At 41.4% G+C, this 22,497-nt stretch overlaps 1 protein-coding gene across 1 annotated transcript; it reads right to left on the bottom strand.

Annotated features, from left to right (window-relative positions):
- Positions 1–414: 414 nt before the first annotated feature.
- rhpn1 (rhophilin, Rho GTPase binding protein 1) lies at positions 415–21,484 on the bottom strand. Its single transcript, XM_075485984.1, has 15 exons — positions 21,406–21,484; positions 18,298–18,413; positions 10,772–10,900; positions 10,114–10,189; positions 9,256–9,333; positions 8,954–9,078; positions 7,840–8,006; positions 7,456–7,643; positions 7,213–7,369; positions 6,366–6,500; positions 6,017–6,211; positions 5,851–5,927; positions 5,589–5,735; positions 4,677–4,829; positions 415–4,592 (listed from the first exon to the last, which is right to left on the bottom strand). The coding sequence occupies exons 1-15, from the start codon at positions 21,454–21,456 to the stop codon at positions 4,392–4,394; spliced, it is 1,995 nt and encodes a 664-aa protein (XP_075342099.1). The 5' UTR covers positions 21,457–21,484; the 3' UTR covers positions 415–4,391.
- Positions 21,485–22,497: the final 1,013 nt, after the last annotated feature.

Raw genomic sequence — 22,497 nt, 5'->3', positions numbered from 1 at the left:
TTAGATTTCCAGCTGAATCTGCAGCTCTTCGGCTTCTTGTTCAGTTGTCCGAGCTGTGAATTTAATATACTGTCTTTATTCCCTCCGGCAGCCTTCTTTACAAAACTGAAATAAATGCCACAAAATATTTCAAACAAATTGTCCTGTTAGAAAATGCTGGAGTAAGGGCTTCACGTCATCCGATTTTCAGCATGCGGTTATCGTGATAACGTGGTTTATTGTGACATAATTACAGTTAAACTGGACGTAAACTCAGAGTTTATTCTGATTTAATGTTCTTTATTAGAGTTCAAATCCTGTGTATTATCAAAACTATCAACATTATATTCTTATAACATCACTGTTGCTGAAACGGGTATATTGAGACAACGCTAATTTTAATGAATGAATATTTTGGAATTCAACTGAGACCTAAACATAAGAAAAAGCACAAATTACTAAAGAGCTTCACCATTTACAGTAAATTAAACAGTAATAATGATTTTATTGTATGTATAGATGGAAAATACAGTGCAAATATAACCATTTAGGGATGGTAACGTATTGAGACAGACACAGAAATGCTTTTTTCTGGACACATTTTTACTCAAACACAGCAAAACTGACTAAAAAGCTGTTGTGATAACGTGACGATTTGTATTTTATGGTGATGGAGCGAAATGGTAACTTTTGCTTTGTAATCCTGTCATAAAAATAAACTGCTCATAAATACACAAAAACAATTTTCAATAACTTTTGTCCCTCCTGGCTTTCCGTACACTTTATTACGGAGCGAACGGACAAAAAGAGATGAGCTGCATGGAAGAATAATACGGCTTTAATGCTGAGCTGGAACAAGCTGCAAAGTGCTTCAGTTCCAGTTGTATCAAAATCTTGGAAAGAAAAAAAAAAAAAAAAAAAAAAATCAATAATCAAACACCGACATCCTGAAATACAGATGCTGCTGATCTTTGCCGACAGTCACATACGCCGGCTGTTACCTGCCCGCTCACTCGCGTCACATTTTATTTCTGATACACACAACCTCAAAACTACATTTAAAAACAAAAGATTTGTCACAGTGCATTAAAAGGGACTAAACTGCATCACAAAACATCACATTAAATCAAACTTCAAGTGCTTTTTATCGTCTAAAAAAAAAAAAAAAGAAAAAAGATGAAACTAAACAAAAATACTTTTTCAAAAGGACCGATCTGAAACTCAGGTTTAAAATCAAACTTACCATCAAATTACGGGGGATGAACTGAACGGACACTGATCCATTTTAGTAGTTAAAGGAACCAAGATTCTTAAATCCATAGTTTGAATTACTGCTGCTTATATTGTTAAACTTTGGATCCAGCACCACGGAGTGCTGCTTTTGGTCTTAGTTTACATTTGAAAGGCATTTAGATTTGAATGAATTCGAGCGGATTATGGTTATATTGCAAAGAGTTGGATTATAATTGTCTTAAATTTGTGCTTTGAGATGACATTTGTTGTGATAAAAAAAATCTAAATGAAGCTTTCTGAAATAACAGACGGAGCAAAGACGGCTTCTTCCCCGATTCATTTGAGATCTTTGTAACGGGGAAGAGCTCACCTGTAGACCGTTGTCAAAGGCTTTACAGATGTGCTGATATTGCATCCCGCAGTGCTGTGAAACACCACTTAGGAAAGATGGACTTGCCTCAATCTAATCCACGTGCGGTAAAGCTGAAAAGTTCCAGAGATGCTCCGGAGAAGCAGCAGCAGGTTTGAACAGAAATGGCAGCAACATCAGCACGTTTCCACCCAAACATCCAGAAGATCAGCAGACGAGGCAGAGCATGAATGCAGAGGATTTACTGCCTGTGTGGGTGCTTTGTTAAAGGAGAAGTTTGTTTTTTTGTTTGTTTCTTTTAAACCTGGGCCTTATCTCTGGCATAAAATACGTTCATCTACTCACTGATAAGTTTGGTGAAAGTCGGCGTCCTTCGGAAGATATTTAGATCACTCGAGATCTGCGTATATCCATAAAACGGGAGAGAACAGGGCAGAGACAATACAGCCTCTAAAGGCATTATCTGTCTTTATTTCACCAATACTTTAAGAAGAATGAATGAATCAACATGTACTATTGCACTGTTGGCTCAGAGCTGCCGTGTTGTTGTTATCCGGGGCTATGGGGGGCTTTCTACACACGCGTCTAGTGGGATGACGTCATCAACAAAACTAGCCAAACTATTATCGGTGAGTAGATGAACGTATTTTAAAGTTTATAAAAACAAAAAACAAACCCAAACTTCTCCTTTAAGAGTCGGTGCTTCATTCCAGTTCTCCACCTGCTCGTCGCTGTTGTGGATTTGTTCAGATACATGCAGTCCTCAAATCAGCACAAGGAGCCTCGTCTTCTATTTTGTGTTGTAATGAACAGCAGGGATCGTTTCTGCTCTCCCCTGAACACCAAAACACGTTTCCCTGCAGCGCCTTCCTCGCATTTGAGCCGCCAGAAGGTGGCGCTGCGCCATTCCCAACAGTGGCAGGTAGCTCCACCTCTCTGATCTTCCTCTGGCTGTGCAGTTTCTTTTTGTGCTGCGCTCGTGTTCAAACTGAAAAGGCTGAATGTAAGTCATACTTGTGATGTTCAGACACTGGGGCTGTTTACTCTGACCTCAGGTCACTACTGCTCAGAGTAAACACCAACAGCAGACTGTGAGTGGAAGATTCTTCTCCAGAACTATAAAAAATAAAGACAGCGAGAGTCTTTTCTTTATCACATCTGAATAACCAAAGTCACTGTTGAACCAATAAGCCAAGAAGTTGATTTGACTTTGCTCTGTTTACTTTCACATAATTCTGTGTAGTGCTAACAGGTTTGGGTGAGTCCAATCAACACCTGTAGAAAGCTGAACTGATTTAAATGGACTGTCGTCACACTCCTGCCACAGACTGCACCTTCTGCTTCACCCGACTTCAGATCAGTTGTCTCCAAAAACACTCAATGATCATTTCAAGCCAAACATTAAAAAAAAGTTTCAAGTTCTCAACATTCACATGCTCCAAGACTTACTAGTTGGTCCTGATTGAACTAACTAAATCACCAGTTAGTACTTGTTTTTAATAACAAATTATTGCTCACAGTTTTTGTTGAATAGACTGTGCGTGGCTCCAAGTTCTTTTAAGTTGAACACAAGTGGCCCCAGAATAAGAATAACCAGGAGTCCAGTCCAGAATCACCGTGTGTTCAGACACAAAGGGGCTGAGCTCGTACCAAACTAACCGTCAGAGCAGTGGAGCTCGTTCTGTGTGTCCAGGCTGTCTTTGATAAAAACCTAAAGCTCCGAGCAAAGATGACGGGGCTCCTTCTTCAGCCTCACATTCTCTGGCGATTTGACCGTTTCCTCAGCACATAAAGCAACAAATAAGGCGACAGAAAAATCACTCCTAATGTTCATTTGCAACTGAATTCCCCCTCTGGAAGAATGGTCTGTTCCTGATTTTTAAATATTCTCTTTGACCGACACCGTAAGACTGATCAGTTTCTAATCTGTGTTCTACAAGCTGCCGTAATAGCTGTGAAGAACTGATCCGACAGCAACTCGGGACCAAACACTTCAACTGAATGCACATAGGTTCCCATGGCAACATGACATACAGTTAGTTTTACTGTAACTCAGCTCACTGCAGCTTTTTTTCAGCTCAGTTAAATCCAAAGCTGAACACGACCTCCTCCAGATTCGGTTATATAATTATCAAGCTCCCGTGCTGATTTCAAAGGAAACCTCCTTCATGACTTAAAGAACTGTGGCTTTAAGTTCAACATGTGCTGCTGACTCAGTCTCACTCCAGTTTTCTTTGTCAGGGTTTGGACTGGACTCTTACGTTCGCCTTCAGTTTAGTCTGAACACACATTTTAGCCTGCAAACCAGCACACTGTAGCTTGTTCTCCTGAGGAAGCATCGTTTAAAATCCACAGATTGTGTGTAAAGATGGACGTCAACCACGGTTCCTCCTGATGTCTTCAGATGTCTCTGAAGTGGGCGGTGCCAAACCTCATCATTTGCTGCCAGATTCTGTGCAGGTGAACCGGGAGCAGAGCATTAAAAAAACACTTCTTCACCCAGCGGCTGGTACCGTGGAAAACTAAAAACTCTCAGCATCAGTAAGCTCCTCCCACATCCTTCTTCAAAGGAACACATCACGTCACTCAGTCTTCTTTCTGCTATGTGTGCTTCCACATATTTGACCGACGAGGTCAGACACTTTGTCGAGGCAGGCTCAACATTTTAATGCACCGATCATTTCTTCGGAGGGTTTTCCATTCTCTTTCCCACCAACACGCGAGGTTGCATGTTCGTGCCAAACGTTGCTCCTGATGGTACCGTGTGCTCCGCTGCTGAATCCCTGAGTGCTTCCTCTGCCGGCATGTCTCAGTACATGGCCTCAGCGTCTCGGATGCTTCCAAACGACAAACTGAATGTGCTTCCCAGTTTCTTGGCACCTTCCCTCTTTTTCTTCCTGTTCCAGGTCAACAGGGAGGCGGAGCTCTGGCCCTTAGCTGCACCCAACAGGCGCTGGCGATTGTTTTCTTTATCGGTGCAGCTGGACAGCATGATGGCCTTTCTCTCCACCTGAGAAAGCGCACGCAGGTAAGTACATATCCATCCAAACTGCAGCCACTGGTATGCCAAACACACACACACACACACACTTACCTGTGTGTCATGTGAGTGTAATGTGACCACGCTGATCTCCACCCCTCTGTCACTGCAGCCCTTCAGCACTTGGACCACCTCACCATGTTTGGCCCACTTATAGTCCTGTCCATCTACTGCTACGATGTAGTCTCCTTCCCTAAGTCCCGCCTCCTGAATGATACAAAAAAGGCCAGAAAGTCCACATCAAAGTTTGAGAGAGACAGGAAGCAGGGGGGAGAGAGATGGGAAAGACACACAGCACAGGGCCGCTCGGTGCGGGAGTCGAACCGGGGCCAGCTGCAGCGAGGACTGTAGCCTCTGTACATCAGTGGCGGCTGCTGACTTTTAAAACAGGGGAAGCCCATATTACGCGTTCAGGGTTGTAGTGGCTCGTGCCATCCCAAAGCAGAAGATAGCAAAGTTAAAAAGAATTAGTTATAACATAGCTGTGTCTAGGATGACAAGTATGCCCAGCAAATACACAGAAAGAAGGTATAGACTTTGAAAATTCACACAGCAAGGCCTAAATCAAGTATGATCGAATCTAAGGCCTATAAATGGCTGGATCTGTGGCTGGATCAGAATCTGTGGAGCATTTTTTCTCTCTCATGATGGACAAACACTAACTCCAAACATCACGACACAGCCCCTCATATTGACACGCCCACGTCTAATCTACCCCCAGAGACAGCCTCGGAAGTGATGAGTTTTTTGTCGATTTAGCAAAATGAGCCATGAGAGGAGAGAGAAGCTGGAGTGCTTTCTTTATCTCCTCCGTCAGTAAAAGAAAACATGTTACCATCTTTTTATGAAAGCAGAGCAGGTAATTCTGCCCCCCACAATTCCTGCAGCAGCAACATTTAAAACATTCGATTCTTTTCCGTACAACTGCCATGCAGCCTGTGACATCATCTTCTACTTTTGGCTCACCTCTGCACAGCCTCCAGGCACCACACCGGCCACCAGGACGGGGGAGTCTCCTCTGAGTGTGAGGCCCAGTCCACCTTCTCTCTTCTGCAGGCAGATCACACGCACCGGGCCCCAGCGAGCCCTCGCACAGAACACTGAAAGGGGCCCCTGCATCACACACAATAACATACACACTGTGGGTCTCATTAACAAATTAGAAAAGTTAAGACATTTACGGTTCACTAAGTGTATTCGGTGTGCATTTCCTCCCTGTGGGGCTCACCAGTCTTTGGAAGATATCAGTCACTTGGACTGTCGAGAAGTTTGGTGGAAGGATGTCTGATTTCTGCTGAGTGTGAGCTGCCGACAGACCAACAACACAGTCACTTACTGCCATACGGTCACAGATGAAATGGAATAATCTACTGGAACGCTGTAGATGTTCTTACACTGTATCTCTGGAGCCTCCACGGTTTCATCGAAGTCATCCTCCCGGTCCAGCTCTGAGTATTTATCCAAGGAGCGTTTGTGTGTGAGAGAAAGCACATCTTGCAGGATGTCCATCTTCCTCAGAATCTTACACAAACCGTGGACACGCATGGCCTCCTCATGTCTGATCACTGCACGCCGAAGGTGGGCTTTACCTTAAGATAAACGGAATGCAATTTTTAGTCCAAACTAAGGAAATGTGAATATTTTCCCACTTTATTTGTTTAAATCCTCTCAGGTTTGAACAAAGTAAATTGTCACAGTGATGTCATTGTGCTGGTAGCACCTTCTCGATGCGCTTGAACTCACCGAGCTTTCGTCTTTTTTCCGGGTCTTGTAGAATTTGGCTGAGAGGTTGCCCTGCTGGACCGTTGACGTAGAACATGAGGAAGGCTTTCTCTGCTTCTGCTTCTTCTTCTTCACTATCTTCCCCCTCAGCAGACACTAGAGGGAGAATCAACACGTGTTGAATGGTTTGGGGTAATCATTGAGTTAAGCATGAAACAGAAAGAAGCCTCGATTTCAACAGTTTTCCAGATGAAACTGTAAAAACATTCAAATAAAATAATAAATACTTTGCTTTTTCATAATTAAGTGCCCTTTCATATTTAAAAAATATGGCACCTGATATTTAACAGTTACCTGCAGTGCCCTCCTATATTTACAATAGATTTCATTTAACAGTAAGAAGCAGTGATATAAAACTTAAATCTGTCTTATTCTTGTGTTATTATATCAAATTCATCAGTTTACAGTTAACTTGATATTAAACTATTAAAGTCCATCTCACCAGCAGCACATCAGTTTGCAAAATAAATGAAACTAAACAAAGTAAAGGCCGCGTAGCAAAACAGGGTTTTCTGTACGTCTTCAGTTAGAATAGTTAATTACTACATCTATTGATGTTAAATCATAACGTAAACCACCCATCCAAAATATCTCTGCTCCTTCCGTAGGAAACGTACATCTGAAGCATTTTCAGATCTTTAAAAATAAAGTTAAGGCAACATTAGGGGCAGTAAGGCTTTAACAGATACACAGTTTTCAGCTGAGGACTTTCTTCCTGTTTATTCATAAATAATCATTTGGAACTGTACAGAACAGGAAGTGCTAACACTGATATTTAAACCGTTATTTCTTTAAACGTTTTACTCACACATGTGGTCACAGAGTGCAACAGCAGCATAGTAGTGCGACAGCGCACGGAAGTGTTCAGATTTGACCTGAACCATGGACGCCCATGAAAATGGCACGTAATCTTTCATCAGAGGCTGAGTCATGGTCTGCTGCACCAGCAAGTAAACGTCCGACACCTGCAGAGCACACGTGGACGCACAGAGTGCGTATTACTGCGCGTCGACTCGAACAAACACGCCCCCTTAGAGACCCGGTAACTGACCCGTGCTGCTTCTTGTGCCAGGCGGAGCTGAGAGGTGAAGTGTGTGGGCTGTGTGGAGAGCGTGATGCGCTCAAATACACACTCCTGCACCTGAGCCACCATAAGCCGGACCAGCATGCCGAGAGATGGGCCGCTCATGTCCAGGCTCGGAGCGTTGGAAAAATTCTCTTTAAGGTAATGAAATGCACCTAAACACACAGAAGCAGAAAGAAGGATGCGATGATGCTCTGACTTTAAAAAAAAATTACTAAAACAAATGAAATGGTGGTAAAATGTTAACACAATGTTACAATATTAGCTTCTTTATATTTGGAGTTTCACTAGATAAGTGACCAGAGCGAGAGTAACCATTTAGGTGTGTGCATCAGTGTGCCACGTGAGCACCTGCAGCTCGCTGAAAGGCGTCTATAGCTGTGTCGATGCCGGCTATTGCAGAGCGGTCCTGCCGCGCTCCGATCTGCGTGTACAGAGCGCCGATGTTGAACAGCACGCTTCCCTTCTCGAAGGCCAGCGCACGCTGAGATGATGGGACGCCTGTCAGAGAGTCGTACCTGCGAAACAGAGATGAAATTCACATATCATAAGAGGTTCACTTTCTGGTCTTTAACTGTGTCACTAACAAATCCCAGAAGAAAAAAAAAAAAAAAAAAAAACACCTGTGCAAATATTTAGAAATAAAAAGCTGAGGATATCCCCTTCATCAAAATGAAAGGAAATAACACAAAAAGCCCTGAATCAAGAACAGATCAATTTAAATGCTTTAAAAAGGATGTATAAAACCAGACAAACACGAGGTGAAGATTACAGCAACAGCAACCAGAACTCATCCAAACCTGCATCTTTCCAGATGTTTGAACTGAATGGAAGAAAAGGGCGCTTCATTTCAGCGTTTGTGTGCATGTCTAAAGATCCGAGTTTCTGGAAGAAAGTTTGATTTAACAAACTTTGGACAAAGTCTGTAGTTGTCAAATTCTGTACCAACAGTCCATGCTCCTGGACTTTGGAGAATGTGGACACTCATTCATCATTAATGTTAGTAAAGGAACTATTGAACTTGGTTTGTCTGGAGAGAGTGAGTTACATTTCGAAAGGCAGATGGAAAGTTTCCAAAGCCTCAGCAGCGATGCCGGAGGAATACAACAGAGTAATGCAGCTCAGCCACACCAATCAGAGGAGGTGAATGAACAAGCAACATTTCCTTTTTATTTGTCCAAATTCAATCTTAACCTTTTATTCAAAATGTATATTTTTCCTTTACAAATAAGAATTCGGGGGGAAAGAACCTAAAGTTGGCCACACCAGCCCGACTGCTACAAAGAATAGCAGAAAGTTTTAAAAGCGTGTTCACTAAATATTCTCACATTTCCGTTGGATTTCTTTTTTCTTCACATATCACAAAACAGACATCAGAGGAAATGACTCGGTGTTCTGCTGTTTGAGGGGATCGCAGCTTTTAAAAGGAGTGGTGTGTGTGTGTGTGTGTGCGTGCGTGTGCTACCAGTGGAAATGAACGCCGAGGTTCTTGTGAGCAGAGAAGAAGCGCTGGTCCAGATAGTACAGCTGGTTGTAGTATTCCATCAGTAGCTCCAGGCCGGCCTGGCTCCGACTGGGCGTGCGCATGGCCTGGTAACCAAAAAAGATACACGTGATTCCACAACTTCAAGGTGGCAATAAGGTCATTTTCCTTGATCCAGTTTCTTTTACCCGTCGTAGCAGGACACACATTTATTTTTTACAGCCAGTCACAAAGACAGATCTGAATGTGAAGCAGAATGAAATTGTGTGGGTGCATTAATCAACCTGTCGCAGCTCCATGAGCTCTTTGATTTCCTTGTCATAGAGAGAGCTGTCCTCTCCGTAGTGCTCACAGATCAAGTCCTGCAAAGGGAGACGGATGCATAGTAAATCTGTCTTGCATTTAACTGAAAACAGACCTAATGTTGAGATGTTGCCGCCACACAATCTCAACCTATGTGACATCTCTTCCATTGTATTGTGCTGCTTCGAGAGAAATTCATGAAGGAGGCCCACAACAGAAGCCAGGCCAACTCATGTATGTATGCCGTCTTTCTCCTTTAAAAAGCAGCATCAGAGCTGAAACACTGCTTGTAGATTAAGCAAAGAAAACACACACATTGTACAAAAAGATGCATGCAGCCTCTGCATTTGTAAATATTTGTTTCTAAATGCTGCTGCGAGCACCTGATGCCCCCAATGACATGTTGGAACCAGTTCTCCTGGACATGACCCAGAGGTTACTTATTTTTGGATTTGCCTGATCAATGAAGAATCGGTTCATTTGTTTGTGCTCGAAACCAATCAGCACAAAATGCCTGTGGCTGAGAGCAGCCTTTGTTCTGCTGTGCTCATCTGATTGGTTGAAGGTTCCTTGTGACATTGATGGACAGATGCTTAAACTGATCACCTCTTCAGTTTTATTATTTTTAATATATATATTTTTTTCCAAACCATTTCCACCGGACTTCCCTGAAACAAACCACCTGAAGCATCAGCTCAGAAAAATCGTGCTTTGGCTGCCGGAACACAAAGAACTAGCATGATAAAAAATATGCAGACCACAAATCTTTCTTCAGAAAAATAAAACTACATGAACACAGCAAAGAGTGTAAACTTTGCGTATTTGAATCGGGTCCTCACCTGGATGGGAACAGTGAAGTCTACCTCTTTGGTTTCTTTTAAACCGAGTGGAATCATGGGAACATTGACAGCTTCACTGTAAAAAAGGCAGAAACAGAAGCCGTGTGTGTTATCAGCTGCATGTAAGCACTAATGTTTCAGCCACAGACCAGCCAGAACTGCCATCTGCTCGTCCTAAATCCCTGCAGGCACATCCTGCTAATGAGCAAAGTTAAAGCCAAGTATTAACCCTTAAGGCCCTTTCACCCCCCTCATTTACTCCCACCATTCACAATTACCACAAACATGCATGCTGCACGCAAGGGTCATTAATGACACTCTAATCAGGGGATTTATCCTGCCCATGACCGTGTGCTGGAAATCCCTTTTGTTTGCATCCCAACACTTGTTGGAACCCTTTTGACTTAAATAAAAAGCTCTTTGATTGTAACTTTGATTGAAACCTGAATCTAAACCTAAAATAAAAATTTGAGAGAAAAACAAAGTTCAACACCACAGACCAGGACAAACATCCAGAGCACGGCAGCAACGCAGAATAAAACGGATGCTTGTTTTCACCAATTAAAATTCTCATTAGTCAAATGAGCGTGGCCTAGAATGTGTGGGACTGATACTAAACAGACCGTGGTGTGTGTGTGTGTGTGCGTGTCAGGGCTACCTGTCCGTCTGGTAGACCTCCATGTTGCTGTTCAGCTCCTCCAGCTCTTCTTTGAGCAGCTGCAGGTTGGAGTTGACGAAGCTGAGCTCCAGAGCCACCGTCTCCTTCACTTTGTTGTTAGTTGTTGCCCTGCAGAACAGAATTACACACATAAGAACTGCAGCTGTCAGTTTCCAACAAAAGTTACATCCTAAACTCCTAAAAGGCCTTTTTTTTCTGGATATCTCTGCCTATAAACGTTGCCTTATTGTTGAGCTTCTGCAGTCAGCATGATCACATGCACAGTTAAGTTGAGTTTTGGTTAAAGTTCGGCCGGGCCATTTAGGCTACGTTCACACTGCAGGCAAAGTGGCCCAAATCCAACTTTTCTGCCCATTAGTGACCCATATTTGATGTTTTTATGACAGTCTGAACAGCACAGCACCTTTTTCATATGTGGTCCTTAATTAGATACATGTCAGATGTTTTTCAAAGACACCACATTCTCAACGGTCACTTTGCATTTCATACGACTTTTACGTAATTAAAGTGAGACGGACTTCAACGTTTTGCACCGGAGAAGGCCGGATGTGGCAAGATCAAATGTAAACAATGGAGGACACAACTTCAGAACACACGCCGACATGTGCAGCGGCCATATTTACTCCTGTAAACCCGGGTCACTTCAGGGCCGTAGACTGTTCACACCGGAGTCACATTTAATTTATAACGTGAACAAACACGTAAAAGAAATCGGATCTCAGCAAAAATAAAAAATCGGAATTGAGCATTAAGACCTACAGAGTGAACATAGCCTTAGTTGGGCCACTGCTCTTGTCCCAGTATACACAGGAATAATCGTTTTAAACGTAGAATATCCAACGCTGGGATGTGACGTTAAAGACATTCTTCTGTTTGACATCATCTGAATTTACTGCACAAACGTCGCCTTTTAGTTACTTGAAAGGTGATTTTGGCAGATGACGCTGAGGCTATAAAATCAGGATTTTATTGGAGCAGAGCGACAGTCTGGAAACGTTTTAGTTGACACGTTGTCTCAATGGGGTGATTGTTAGTCGGAGTATCTGACAAATAAAACAGAAAAACGAGTGAATGAGAGCACTGGGAATTCCACTGTATCAACATGTACTTACATTTTACAGGTTTTTTACAAAAACATGGAACTTTGGATAATGTGCACACCTGAATCCAAACAGGAGTGATTCTCAATTGAACTCGAATGGCTACCACGTAGGCGTGTCCTCTGATGTGTTGTGAAGACGTAAGACAGCTGCTTTTGTGCAAAGTCAACAAATGGTCTTATTTTTATTTGTTACCACACCATTTACACCTACCTACCCTTTCAGATGATTTGGTGGTGTTACTCAGTTGTCTTTATTGTTGTAGCAACTTAGCAAACATACTATTAGCTTAACCCACTGAGAGGAGCATACTTAAACATCATTTACTGAGATCACAAGGCAAAGTATGTCTAAAGGTGTTCAAAGGGACGTTTGAACTTATAAGTCACGGCCTAATGTGAAATCATTCTTCGTTTGGCTTACATCACACACTATAATCAAATTACAACTTCAAGATTGATGCAAGGAGAGTTGTTCTAACTTTGCTCCAAGTCAACATACAAACATCTTCCAAAGACAGTTCAAGTTCTTCACTCCAGTAAATTGAAAAAGCAGTGTATATAACAGTCATTCAGAAAGAGGTCACAAAGGATTTAAGTCTTTCCTTCACTATAAATTCAATGAGAAGTGCACTGAACAAAAGTTTCTTTAATTTATGCAGTCTAATCAGTCCAAAACTTCCCAACCCTCCTTCCATCACAGGGGGAGGGGCTTAGTGCTGAGAAAAGCCAGCTCATGCTGCTGTTCCAGGAAGTCTGAGGCATCACTGGGCTGCTGTGACTGATTCTACACACTGGTTTGGAAGAGTTTGAGGAAATCCCCGTAATGATGCAACCTTCAGATCCCACAGGCTCAGAGATGTAGGTAAAACCCAGGCAGGGTGTCATGATCCATCACAATGACTAAAACTGCACTAAATTGCTTGATTATGCACTAAAAAACATGTAGTTTGTAGAAGAGCTGAAGATGTACACGAACAATTGTCCAACACTGATCAAAAGGCCTTTCCTTTTCATCCGTGATAAGCTTATTTGTATAATCCTTCTGTGAAAACCACTTTTTTCTCTGTATTTTAATCCATGCTTCAATCTGCAGCACAAATCACTCGTTTCTGACCAACAGCACCCACCTCTACCTTTAAAATCCCCCCACCGAAGTATGACACATGACTAAATTTGAGCATTTACATTAAATTCATATTTATATATAGCATCTACACTGATGTCAATAACTTAAATCTATTCTCTGAAACTGTTAATCCGCTGATTACCGATTTTGACAAGCTTTAATTTTCACTATTTGTGAGCTTTTTCACTTTTCATTTGCAGATTAATACACATGTACACATCATTTAGCAAAACTAAGAGCCAATGCAAGAGTGGCCCGAAAAGAAACTGAAGGGTAATGCACTTATGGTTCTGACTCGTCTCATGAGGAAGAAAGAAAAGACTTCAACAAAACCTTTTGTGTAAAAACTGCAGTGATTTATGAGCGTTTCGGAGAGTGTAATATATCAAAATGAACCAAAAAAATATCTAAACTTAAGAACTTGATGTTAATTTAATAAACGTCTAACCTATGTATGCGATTATTTAAACTTAAAGTCGTCTCCAAATGTAATAAAGAAGGACATGCTTTTAGAAAAACCTACATGAAATACTCATTTTTGTAGAATTGTCGTCAAATTGGGACATGAACACATGAAGGGAGTCTGACTTCGTAAAATAAACTCAGTGTTACCCGTCAAAAGAGACAAAAGACGGGGTGGCGTAGTGGGTATAGTAGGCGCCCCATGTACAGAGGCTATAGTCCACACTGCAACTGGCCCCGGTTCGAGTCCCGCATCGGATGGCCCTTTGCTGCATGTCATTCCCCCTCTCTCTGCCCCCTGCTTCCTGTCTCTCTTCAACTGTCCTGTCCATTAAAGGCATGAAAGCTCCAAAAAAATTATTTAAAAGAGACAAAAGACAAGCCGGTTAGCGTAGCTTCTCATTCATCCAGGTCATCGTGATCCTCAGAGCTTGAAACCAAAACAACTGGACTTCATAGCTTAGTGTTCGAAGATGTTTCAGCTCTCATCCAAAAGCTTTCCTCAGGTAGGCGGGGAGTTTCCCGTTTCTAATTTGGAGGGTCGGTGAGGTCACTTGTGTCGCCGACTCTCCTGATCACTTTGTGTGTCATTTAACCTCTTTCACAAACGCCTCTTTAAGCAGGGAGTGATGCACCTTTGTGTCAGAGGCGGTGAGGAGGGTCGAAGCTGATCTGAGCCTCCAAAGAAGGTTTTTTTTTTTCTTTACCTTTCAGGCACAACCGATTTGTCACCTGCGAGTTTCTCGCCTGCCTGACCAAACATGCTTTGGGCACAAGATCCAACTTGTAAACGGATACGAAAAAGATACAAAGGAGGAAAGTCAAGCCTGCATTGTGAGTGTTTGGTAGCTTATTCCTGAGACCACCTCCTCTGTTTCTTTTTTTCCAGTTTAAGGCACTTTAGTCCGTTCTCAAACCATCAAACTGAATAAGCATTTTGGAGGAGAGCTGAAATGTCTTCAAGAACAAAGAATCAAAGTGCAGTTTCTACGACAGCTGTGTGATTTAGGGCATGTCGTACACATGTGTTTTCAACTAATTTACTGGTAGGACAACGGGAAGCTGCAACAGACTAATATTTCACTCTTTTGTTGCACTTTATAGACTTAAAAAGAGAAATCAGTCAGAAAGATGTAACTGAAGCTCCCCTTAACTGATGTTAATCCATCCTGTTCACCTTAATCACTCTCCTTACTAGTCACTCCCTTTCCCAGTCTCACACATGCACAAACACACACCTCCATCGAGGATCAAGCCAAAGGCAATCTGATTAGTCAGCTTTAACTGGGCTGCCAAATATCCCCTTCATACGCACGCAGAGCGTGCTGCAGCTTTTGAGGGAAAAGCAACTATTTTTACTCATGAAGCAACAGAGAACATTTTTCTGTTTCTTTTTTTTTTAAAGCAACTTGGAAAACTTTTGTAATCGCACAGAGTGCAAAGATTTAACAATTTACTGTTCCCTCTGCTGAATCCCCACAGAAAAACACACCCTGCAGCACACAGCATGACGTCTTCATCAGCCAATCACGAACCCTGATGTATTACAAACCCTCTTTCGTGTGTGTTTAGCATCTTGAACCCTGGAGCACCTCCCACACACCGGCTCTCATTCCACAACCCAGTTCCACAACAGTTTCAGAGTGAGTGAAGTGAAAATAAAAGCTACAAGTTTATATGTGTGTGTGTGTGTGTGTGTGTGTGTGTGTGTGTGTGTGTGAACTGTTCCAGTGGACTGGGTAGGGGGAGGGCCGTGAAAAAAAGGGTCTGATGTTGCCAGACAAATAAGTGGGGGATGAGCTCGCTGGAACTCCACTGAGAATCTCTGCATGAGAACAGGACGGGAGGTGGACACAAAGCCTGATTACAGGCCGACAGGCTGTGTGGGGGTCCTCTTTGTCTCTGTGACCAAGCGTCCAAATAAAAGGGCAGGAGTGCTTTTCTTTTCTGTTTTTTAAACCTGCACTGAGTCATCACCTTTTATGAAAACACCCCGAAACGGCCAAAAAACTCCGGAAATAAATCTAAAGACAAAAACATTACTCACTACGATTATCTTCTAAATCAACTGATAAATTATTCATTGTTTTGAAGCGTTTATAAAATAAAAATGCCAAAATTCTTATATAAAATTGGTTTATAAACATGCTTTGGCTTTTTCACTGACAAATTATGATGATTTATTTTTTTTTTTTTTTTTTTAAATCAAAAGGTAGGTCATATAAAAGTATATGGAACATTTTTGCATAAACAACCCAACGAACACTGGAAATTAGTAGTCAGAGTTACAGCTTGTTTCATTGCAGTTGCCTGTCTGACATCAGCTTGGATGAGCCGACATTTAAAAAGAAAAAAAGGAGTCACCCAAGTTGATGTATTACTGTTGACTCAGTAACGTTTCCCCGGCTTACATCCCTTATGGCTGTCTTTTTTTCAGTTAATTCACAATATAAGTGACTAAGCGTAGCCTCAATAGAACAAATCAAGTACTGAACTGCTTCCCAAAGTCACCAACCTGCATCTTCTTTCCTGCTTTTATTGATATATATATATACTGATTTAACTCAAATTTAGTGATTTTTGGACCATTAGTGAGGCACAAACACTGATTTTAAGACATCGCTGTAGGTTTAGAGAAAGTACTTTCCCTTTTTTGTATAAATTAGGGCTTAAACATGGTAAGCCCTATCTAACATCCATCTATCCCTAAAGATATTTATGAATCGTAATTATTTGTAGCCAAACAAATCCTGGAATAACAGCACGAGGGCCCTTAAATTGAAGACACTGTTGCTTTCTTTGCTGATCTTATTATATTCAGACACGGCAAGACTAAGGAGGCAGAGAGTAAGGCCTTGATTTAATTAAGTGTCTCCTCCTTCTCCTCCTCCTCAGCTGAATCTTCATGAGTAAGGGAGCAGCCACAGCCCCCTACAGCTGTGTTTTCAGGGAGTTTTGCACACTAGAGCAAAATGAAACAGCAAATGTATGCAGGTTGTGCAACAATTTGCCTCTGAGTGGGTAAAAAAAAAAAAAAAAAAAACACTCAAATGTTGAGAATTAGTTAAGAAGAGCAGAGAAGGAGAAAGGTGGGCTAAAGATAATGAAGAAATCGATGTTTTGGTCCTTTTCCTGCAGATTTGTCACTAATAAACTCTCGCATGCTTTGTTGATGACAGCTGGATGATTTAAGACACAAAGCCAGGGCGGCTCTTTTTCTCAGCCTCGTTAGTGCTGTTCAGTGTTCATCACAGTTTCGTATGAGAATGAAAAGCTGCAAGGACAAATAAAAGAAGGAACAAACGAAAAGTTAGATAAACATGGGGACACGTGGACTTGCACGGGCGTAAGTAGGTATATCCACGCACGGTGAACTCAAACAGTAAGCATGTTTACACATCACCGGGAAAAACTAAAAGATCAGACTTTTAAAGCGACACTAGACACATATTCTGACTAATTCTGATGTTAAATTACCTTTATAATGCACATTAAACTGCCCTGCAGCACCCGAAGGCTGACATGCTGCAGTCCTTTCCCTTTACAGTACCGCGTCAGATAACACTATCACCATAATAAAGTTCAAAATATATTACATAAAATATATCTGCGTGTTGCAGATGCAGCTAAAAACACCCAAAACAAAGACAGGATACAAGAATCAATAGACTGGAGAGCAGTTGTAAATCAGATGATGTTGAAGCTGAGGTTGATTCCTATGATAAAACTAATAAAGTAGGTTTATGTACTTACTTTACTGCTCTGTATCACAGCAAACAGAGTGAACAACGTGACAGAAGTGTGTTTATTCTGGTTCTGTTATTCATCAGATGAGGCCTCAGTTAGCACCTCAGGTCCTTTAACATTCCCTTTAACTCATTACTGTGCATGTGCAGGGTTCAGAGGGACATTTTTTCTTTTGTCGAATGGCTAAACGCGCCACTCAAAAATCAACCCATAGAACAACATGTGAACAGCTCTGCTGTTAAAAAAATCCTGATTTTATAACCACAGCCTCATCTGCCAAAAGCCCCATTCAAGTAACATCATCTGTGCAGTGAGTTCAGCTTTACTTATATAGTATGTACCATGATCTCCAACAAAGGAAGTTAGAGCAGCAGAACGTCTTGAATATTGTCTAACACAGTGTCACATATACTTCAGATAGTAATACGATTTCCCTCCCAAGCATACATAGTGCATTACATAAAACTGGATGGTGCAGGAGAGCATGTGTTTTGGAGAAGAAGAGTGATCAGTAACCAACACAAAAGAGTCCAGAATAGCATTTCTCACTATATCTTAGAGAGGAGGAGCTGCTCTATGTGAAAGAATCCCCCTTTGCAACCATAATTAATTAAAAAAAACAATTAAGAAAGGTGGCAAACAATTCACATAATTCAAAATATAATACATTTTCAACATTTTCTTCAACAGGTTCAGCAACACAATTGCATAATTTTGCTTATTTTCAAACCAACTTCACGTCTTTGTAAGAAAACATGTCATATTTTTAACGGTTCCAGAAAGGTGTTTCATAAAACTAAGGATTGGTCAACATTATTACACCTGACTGACCTCAGATTTCATTTAATTTCAGATTGCAACAAAAAAAAAAAAAAAAAAAGAAAGGGAATCAAGCACCCATAGAGCAAGTCCAACACTGTGTTTTGTCATTTTCAAAAGAAGGAATCCTGATCCCTTCCAACATTTAATGGGTTTTTCTTCCACCCCACACTCCAACTCTTCATTAAAAGCCAGACTGCAACTAATTTAAACCTTGACCGACTGTTTCAACGAGTCCCGGCAGCTCACCTGAACAGATTCTCGGCTCCAGCTCTCATGCGCATCTCCTTGTTGATCTGCTGGTTGATGCGAGCTCGTCGATGCTGCAGTTTACTTCGCTGAGTCTGAGCAAAAGGATCGCACCCCTGCAGGGGAAATAAAGAATTTTAATTTCAAGATAATTACTTCCAGCAGCAGCTTGCTTGATTACCACCTCAATATGATAGAACCCCGACTCTAAAGTGGTGGTTTCGAAGTCACACAAGATATAGAACTAATCAATATCGACACAAGAACAAGAAAATAAGAATATTCTAAATATATTTTAAAAACGTAATGGTTGATGCTGCCTGTTTTTAAGTTGGTGCATTTACATGTCAGTCAGCACCAGGATAAAGCCAGGTACCTGATGCTTTCACTATGGAAATCCTCCACACACAGACAAAAGATACAGAGCGACACTAAGACAGTGAAACACAGCGACAATTAGGATGGGATCAATTAGTTAAGCACTTCAGCCCATTTGAGTTTAGCTGTCAGTTGGGAGCGATTCAACTCCCAACAGCATTATCTGGGTGTGTTCGTCTGGTCATGAGAAGCTCGATTTTGTACTCGATTCGGTCCTACCAACACAATAATTCATTTTCCTTGGAGTCATGTAAACATGCTCAGTGACCCACACCACACACACAATATTTAACATATGAGCAAAACTACATCAAGTGATGCATGTCATTCAAGTTCTCATAGAAGTTTTCTCCCAATACGTCACATTACCATAACAATGTATACTGACGTGCCAAGGATTACAAATGATGTAAAATGTAGCTACAGAGCATGGAAGCAGCTGAAAATATCCCTCTTCGACATGTTACAGGAGTTGGTATCTCAGCGGTGAAGGTTTCATTCTATTACAATAACAATGCTGTTGTTATGAAAAACATCACTAAAAACAGGATATTTCTTTTACTTGACCTGAAGAAAATGTTTGTCTATTGAGAAGCTGCAGCATCACAAAAAGCATCCGTTTGCATTGTGTTAAACAAAAACTCATACACTTTAAAGCAGTTTTCTCTTGTTCATTTGGCCGAGATGATGTAAAAACCAGTAAGGTGCTGCAGTTAATTATTGTAGGTAAAACCACGGGAGGAGGAACGTTTGAGCAGCACCTTTATTTATCTATCTAATAACACGATCTGTCAGATTCCACTTCACAGCTGATAAGAAGCCACATCAACCCACCACTGCTGTCCATAAATATGACTGCAGTGCTTCAGACGTGTGTGTCGGAAATGCACCGGGTTGCTCATTCAAACATTACATGACTGAGAGGCGTTTTACATTGCACCATGTCCAGAGCTAAAGTTTGACATTTCCACAATTTTTTTTGTCTTCTTACGAGTTAATTTCTTGTTTACTCAACAAGTTCCAAAAAAACACGAACAAAAAGTATGTATGCAAATACTGATAAAAGACCCTTTTAAATAAAAGACTCTTTTTGTCCAAAGTTGAGCCTAAATGATAAACTTGCTCTACTTTTGACCATTAGTATAAATATAACCTTTCACTGATGGAGTTTTTCATGGCAGCACAGGACAGCCAGACATAGAGTGGCTTACCTCAGAATAAAAGTCAGTGTTGGCAAGGATAGTGTTCCAGGGGTGATAAATGTGTTCGAACATGTGAAACAAAGAGCTTTGGAGAGAGGAGCATCATTGACTCTTGGTGTTATAGTAAGCTGCCATGTTTTAGCGTCAAGACAACCATCTCTCTAAAGAAATAATATCTTTAATAGGGCCTGGTAACAAGTCAGAACGCTATATCTGTCCCATGATTTAATGGTCTCTTAAAACTGACTTCAACAGGCGTTTTGCCAAAAACACTTTGTCAACAGCTGATAGTTAAATCTTTACTCACTAAAATCTATACTGTGTCATACAAAGCACCACAGCGTAACACTTCAAGGTAAACACATGTACAGTTACATGACAGATGGAGGAGCTGCGCTGCCAAACTACTCCCTTTCCTTATCCCTTATGTGGAGTTTGTCAACACTTTCTCCATCCTGCTTCCCAGCCAACTTGCACAGTATATGCGTTTGTGGGTTTGTTATTTTCACACACCCTTTCCCTTTTTATCTTCCTCATTCCCGCTCACCCTGTGATGATGTTTGTTTAGCATGCACACGTCAAGTAATCCCCAGAGTGCCTGCGTGGATTAGGCTTCTGGCCGAGGTCCCACCTCTGCTCAACCATCGGGGGGGCAGGAGGATGGAGGCTGCTCAACAACTGTGCAGGTGAAGTCTAAAAGTGCTCAATGTACAGGTGATTTTGAAGATTCAAACTCAGTGAAGCAGCAGAATTAAAGTAGAACTAACAGCTTAAACTTTTCAAACACATCCATAAAATTCCTCAAACATGACTGATAGTATCCAGCTACGGCTTCACTTCAAGTGAGGAGAATAAAATCTAAACAACAGCCCTCGACGTATGCATCCTCTGCCAAGACCTATGCTGTCATAATAGCTGCACAATTTTAGCCAAAGGGGATCATAAATTAGCGAGTTCCTCCTTTAGCCATGCTCTGACCGGTCGTTTTTGTGTAACCTCACTAACGAACCACCGCATCAGTTCACGCCGTGGTGGAAGAATTACATTTGAAAAACTCTTAAAGACACTTTTAAGCCTTTCATCAAGACAGTTCCTGTCAAAATACGTTACATTCCCTTTTTAGTGGAAATTCTGTTCACCTTTTTTGTACTGGCATGGCCAGTACGTGGCCAATTTGTCAAAACTCAGGCAAATACATTTGAAACAAGCAGAGACAAGGACACACCTTGATGCCAGGAGCTTATGTCCTGTGACAAAAATCAGCCGAAATAGTTAAATAGATTTATAAATTCTAGAGAGGTACCATACTAAGCTCGTATTTGACCAAACATGATTCTTTGAGGTCAGGTTTGATTATTTTTTAAGAAACTGGACTAAATTATCCACAAGTGAAACCACACAGCTCATCATGTGGAGGGATCCTGTAGCATTTCTACTTTATTTATGGATTTTAAGGGCCCAATAGAAGCACGTTTTAATTATCAAATGTGTGCAAGAGTCTGTGTATTTGAGTTTAAAGATGTCTCACCTTTCGGATGCTCCCACTGTGGCTGCTGTCTGTGGGCAGCGTTAAAGGCATGTCGTCGTCCGAGGCACCGTCTGACAGGGACAACTCAAACTCTCTGTGGAGATTTATGACAGTAGTTTTTCACTCAAAAGTGTCTGTGTTTCCATATGCATGTCATATACCAGCGTGAGATTGGAAATACTGTTCTTAGCACTAATAAAACAGCTCTTACGTCAACAATATTAACCTTAAACTGGCACGTTAAGTTAGCTAACGGTAACCACTTGCCTTGCAACAGGTTCGTCCATCGTGAACCAACCACACCGGGCGGATGGAAAGTCGCTACATCTCCCCTAACTCATTTGGCAACTTTATATAATTGCAAACAGGCAAAAAACTCCAAGACACGGAACTTTTCCCTCCTGAAAACAATTCAGCTTTGGCTCTCTGCTCTGAGATGCAACCTTCTCGCTGTTTTCAGACTTGTAGGCAGCTGCAAGAGCTTATTCACAAAGGCGGGCCGAAAATGAAGAAGCTCGCCAATTACGTTACACTATGGAGGAGTGACAGGGCAATCGACAAATCAAAAGCCGGATTGGGACGGAACGACAGCCCAAACTGGCCAATTACAAATTGGTTAGGGCGTCTCAGTACTCCGCGGACCGTTGTTATGGTAACGACAGGGCTGTGGCTTATGTGTGGGCTCCAAAGAGATAGCAGCAGCTCCGCCTCCTGTGGGACAAAAAGCGTATTATTATTTATTTATCTTGATAAACTTATTCTTTTAATTATTTTAGAATCAAAGTTTTCTAGGTATGTTTATTCTTTATACAAATAATGTGATAAAATATACTCAATATCTTCAATAGTCTACATATCAGGCAACAGTTGGACCAATACACTAACTAGCTTTATTTGGACGCTTCTTAGTTGGGTATATTTTTTTCAGTACCATCTACATTATCTGCATTATATATAGTGTATGAATGACTGGCTGCTTTGTATGGGTATAAGTTTGCAGGTTTTATGTGCAAAGTGTAGCTGTCAGATAAAGAGGTTTAAATGAAAAGTACATAATTTGCCTCTTAAAAGTGGTAAATAAGAAGTATTAAA

The sequence above is a fragment of the Odontesthes bonariensis genome, chromosome 15 (assembly GCF_027942865.1).
Source record: "Odontesthes bonariensis isolate fOdoBon6 chromosome 15, fOdoBon6.hap1, whole genome shotgun sequence".
Classification (NCBI taxonomy): Eukaryota; Metazoa; Chordata; class Actinopteri; order Atheriniformes; family Atherinopsidae; genus Odontesthes; species Odontesthes bonariensis.
Note: the sequence above shows the minus strand (reverse complement) of the source record. Positions and strands in the feature narration are given on the sequence as shown.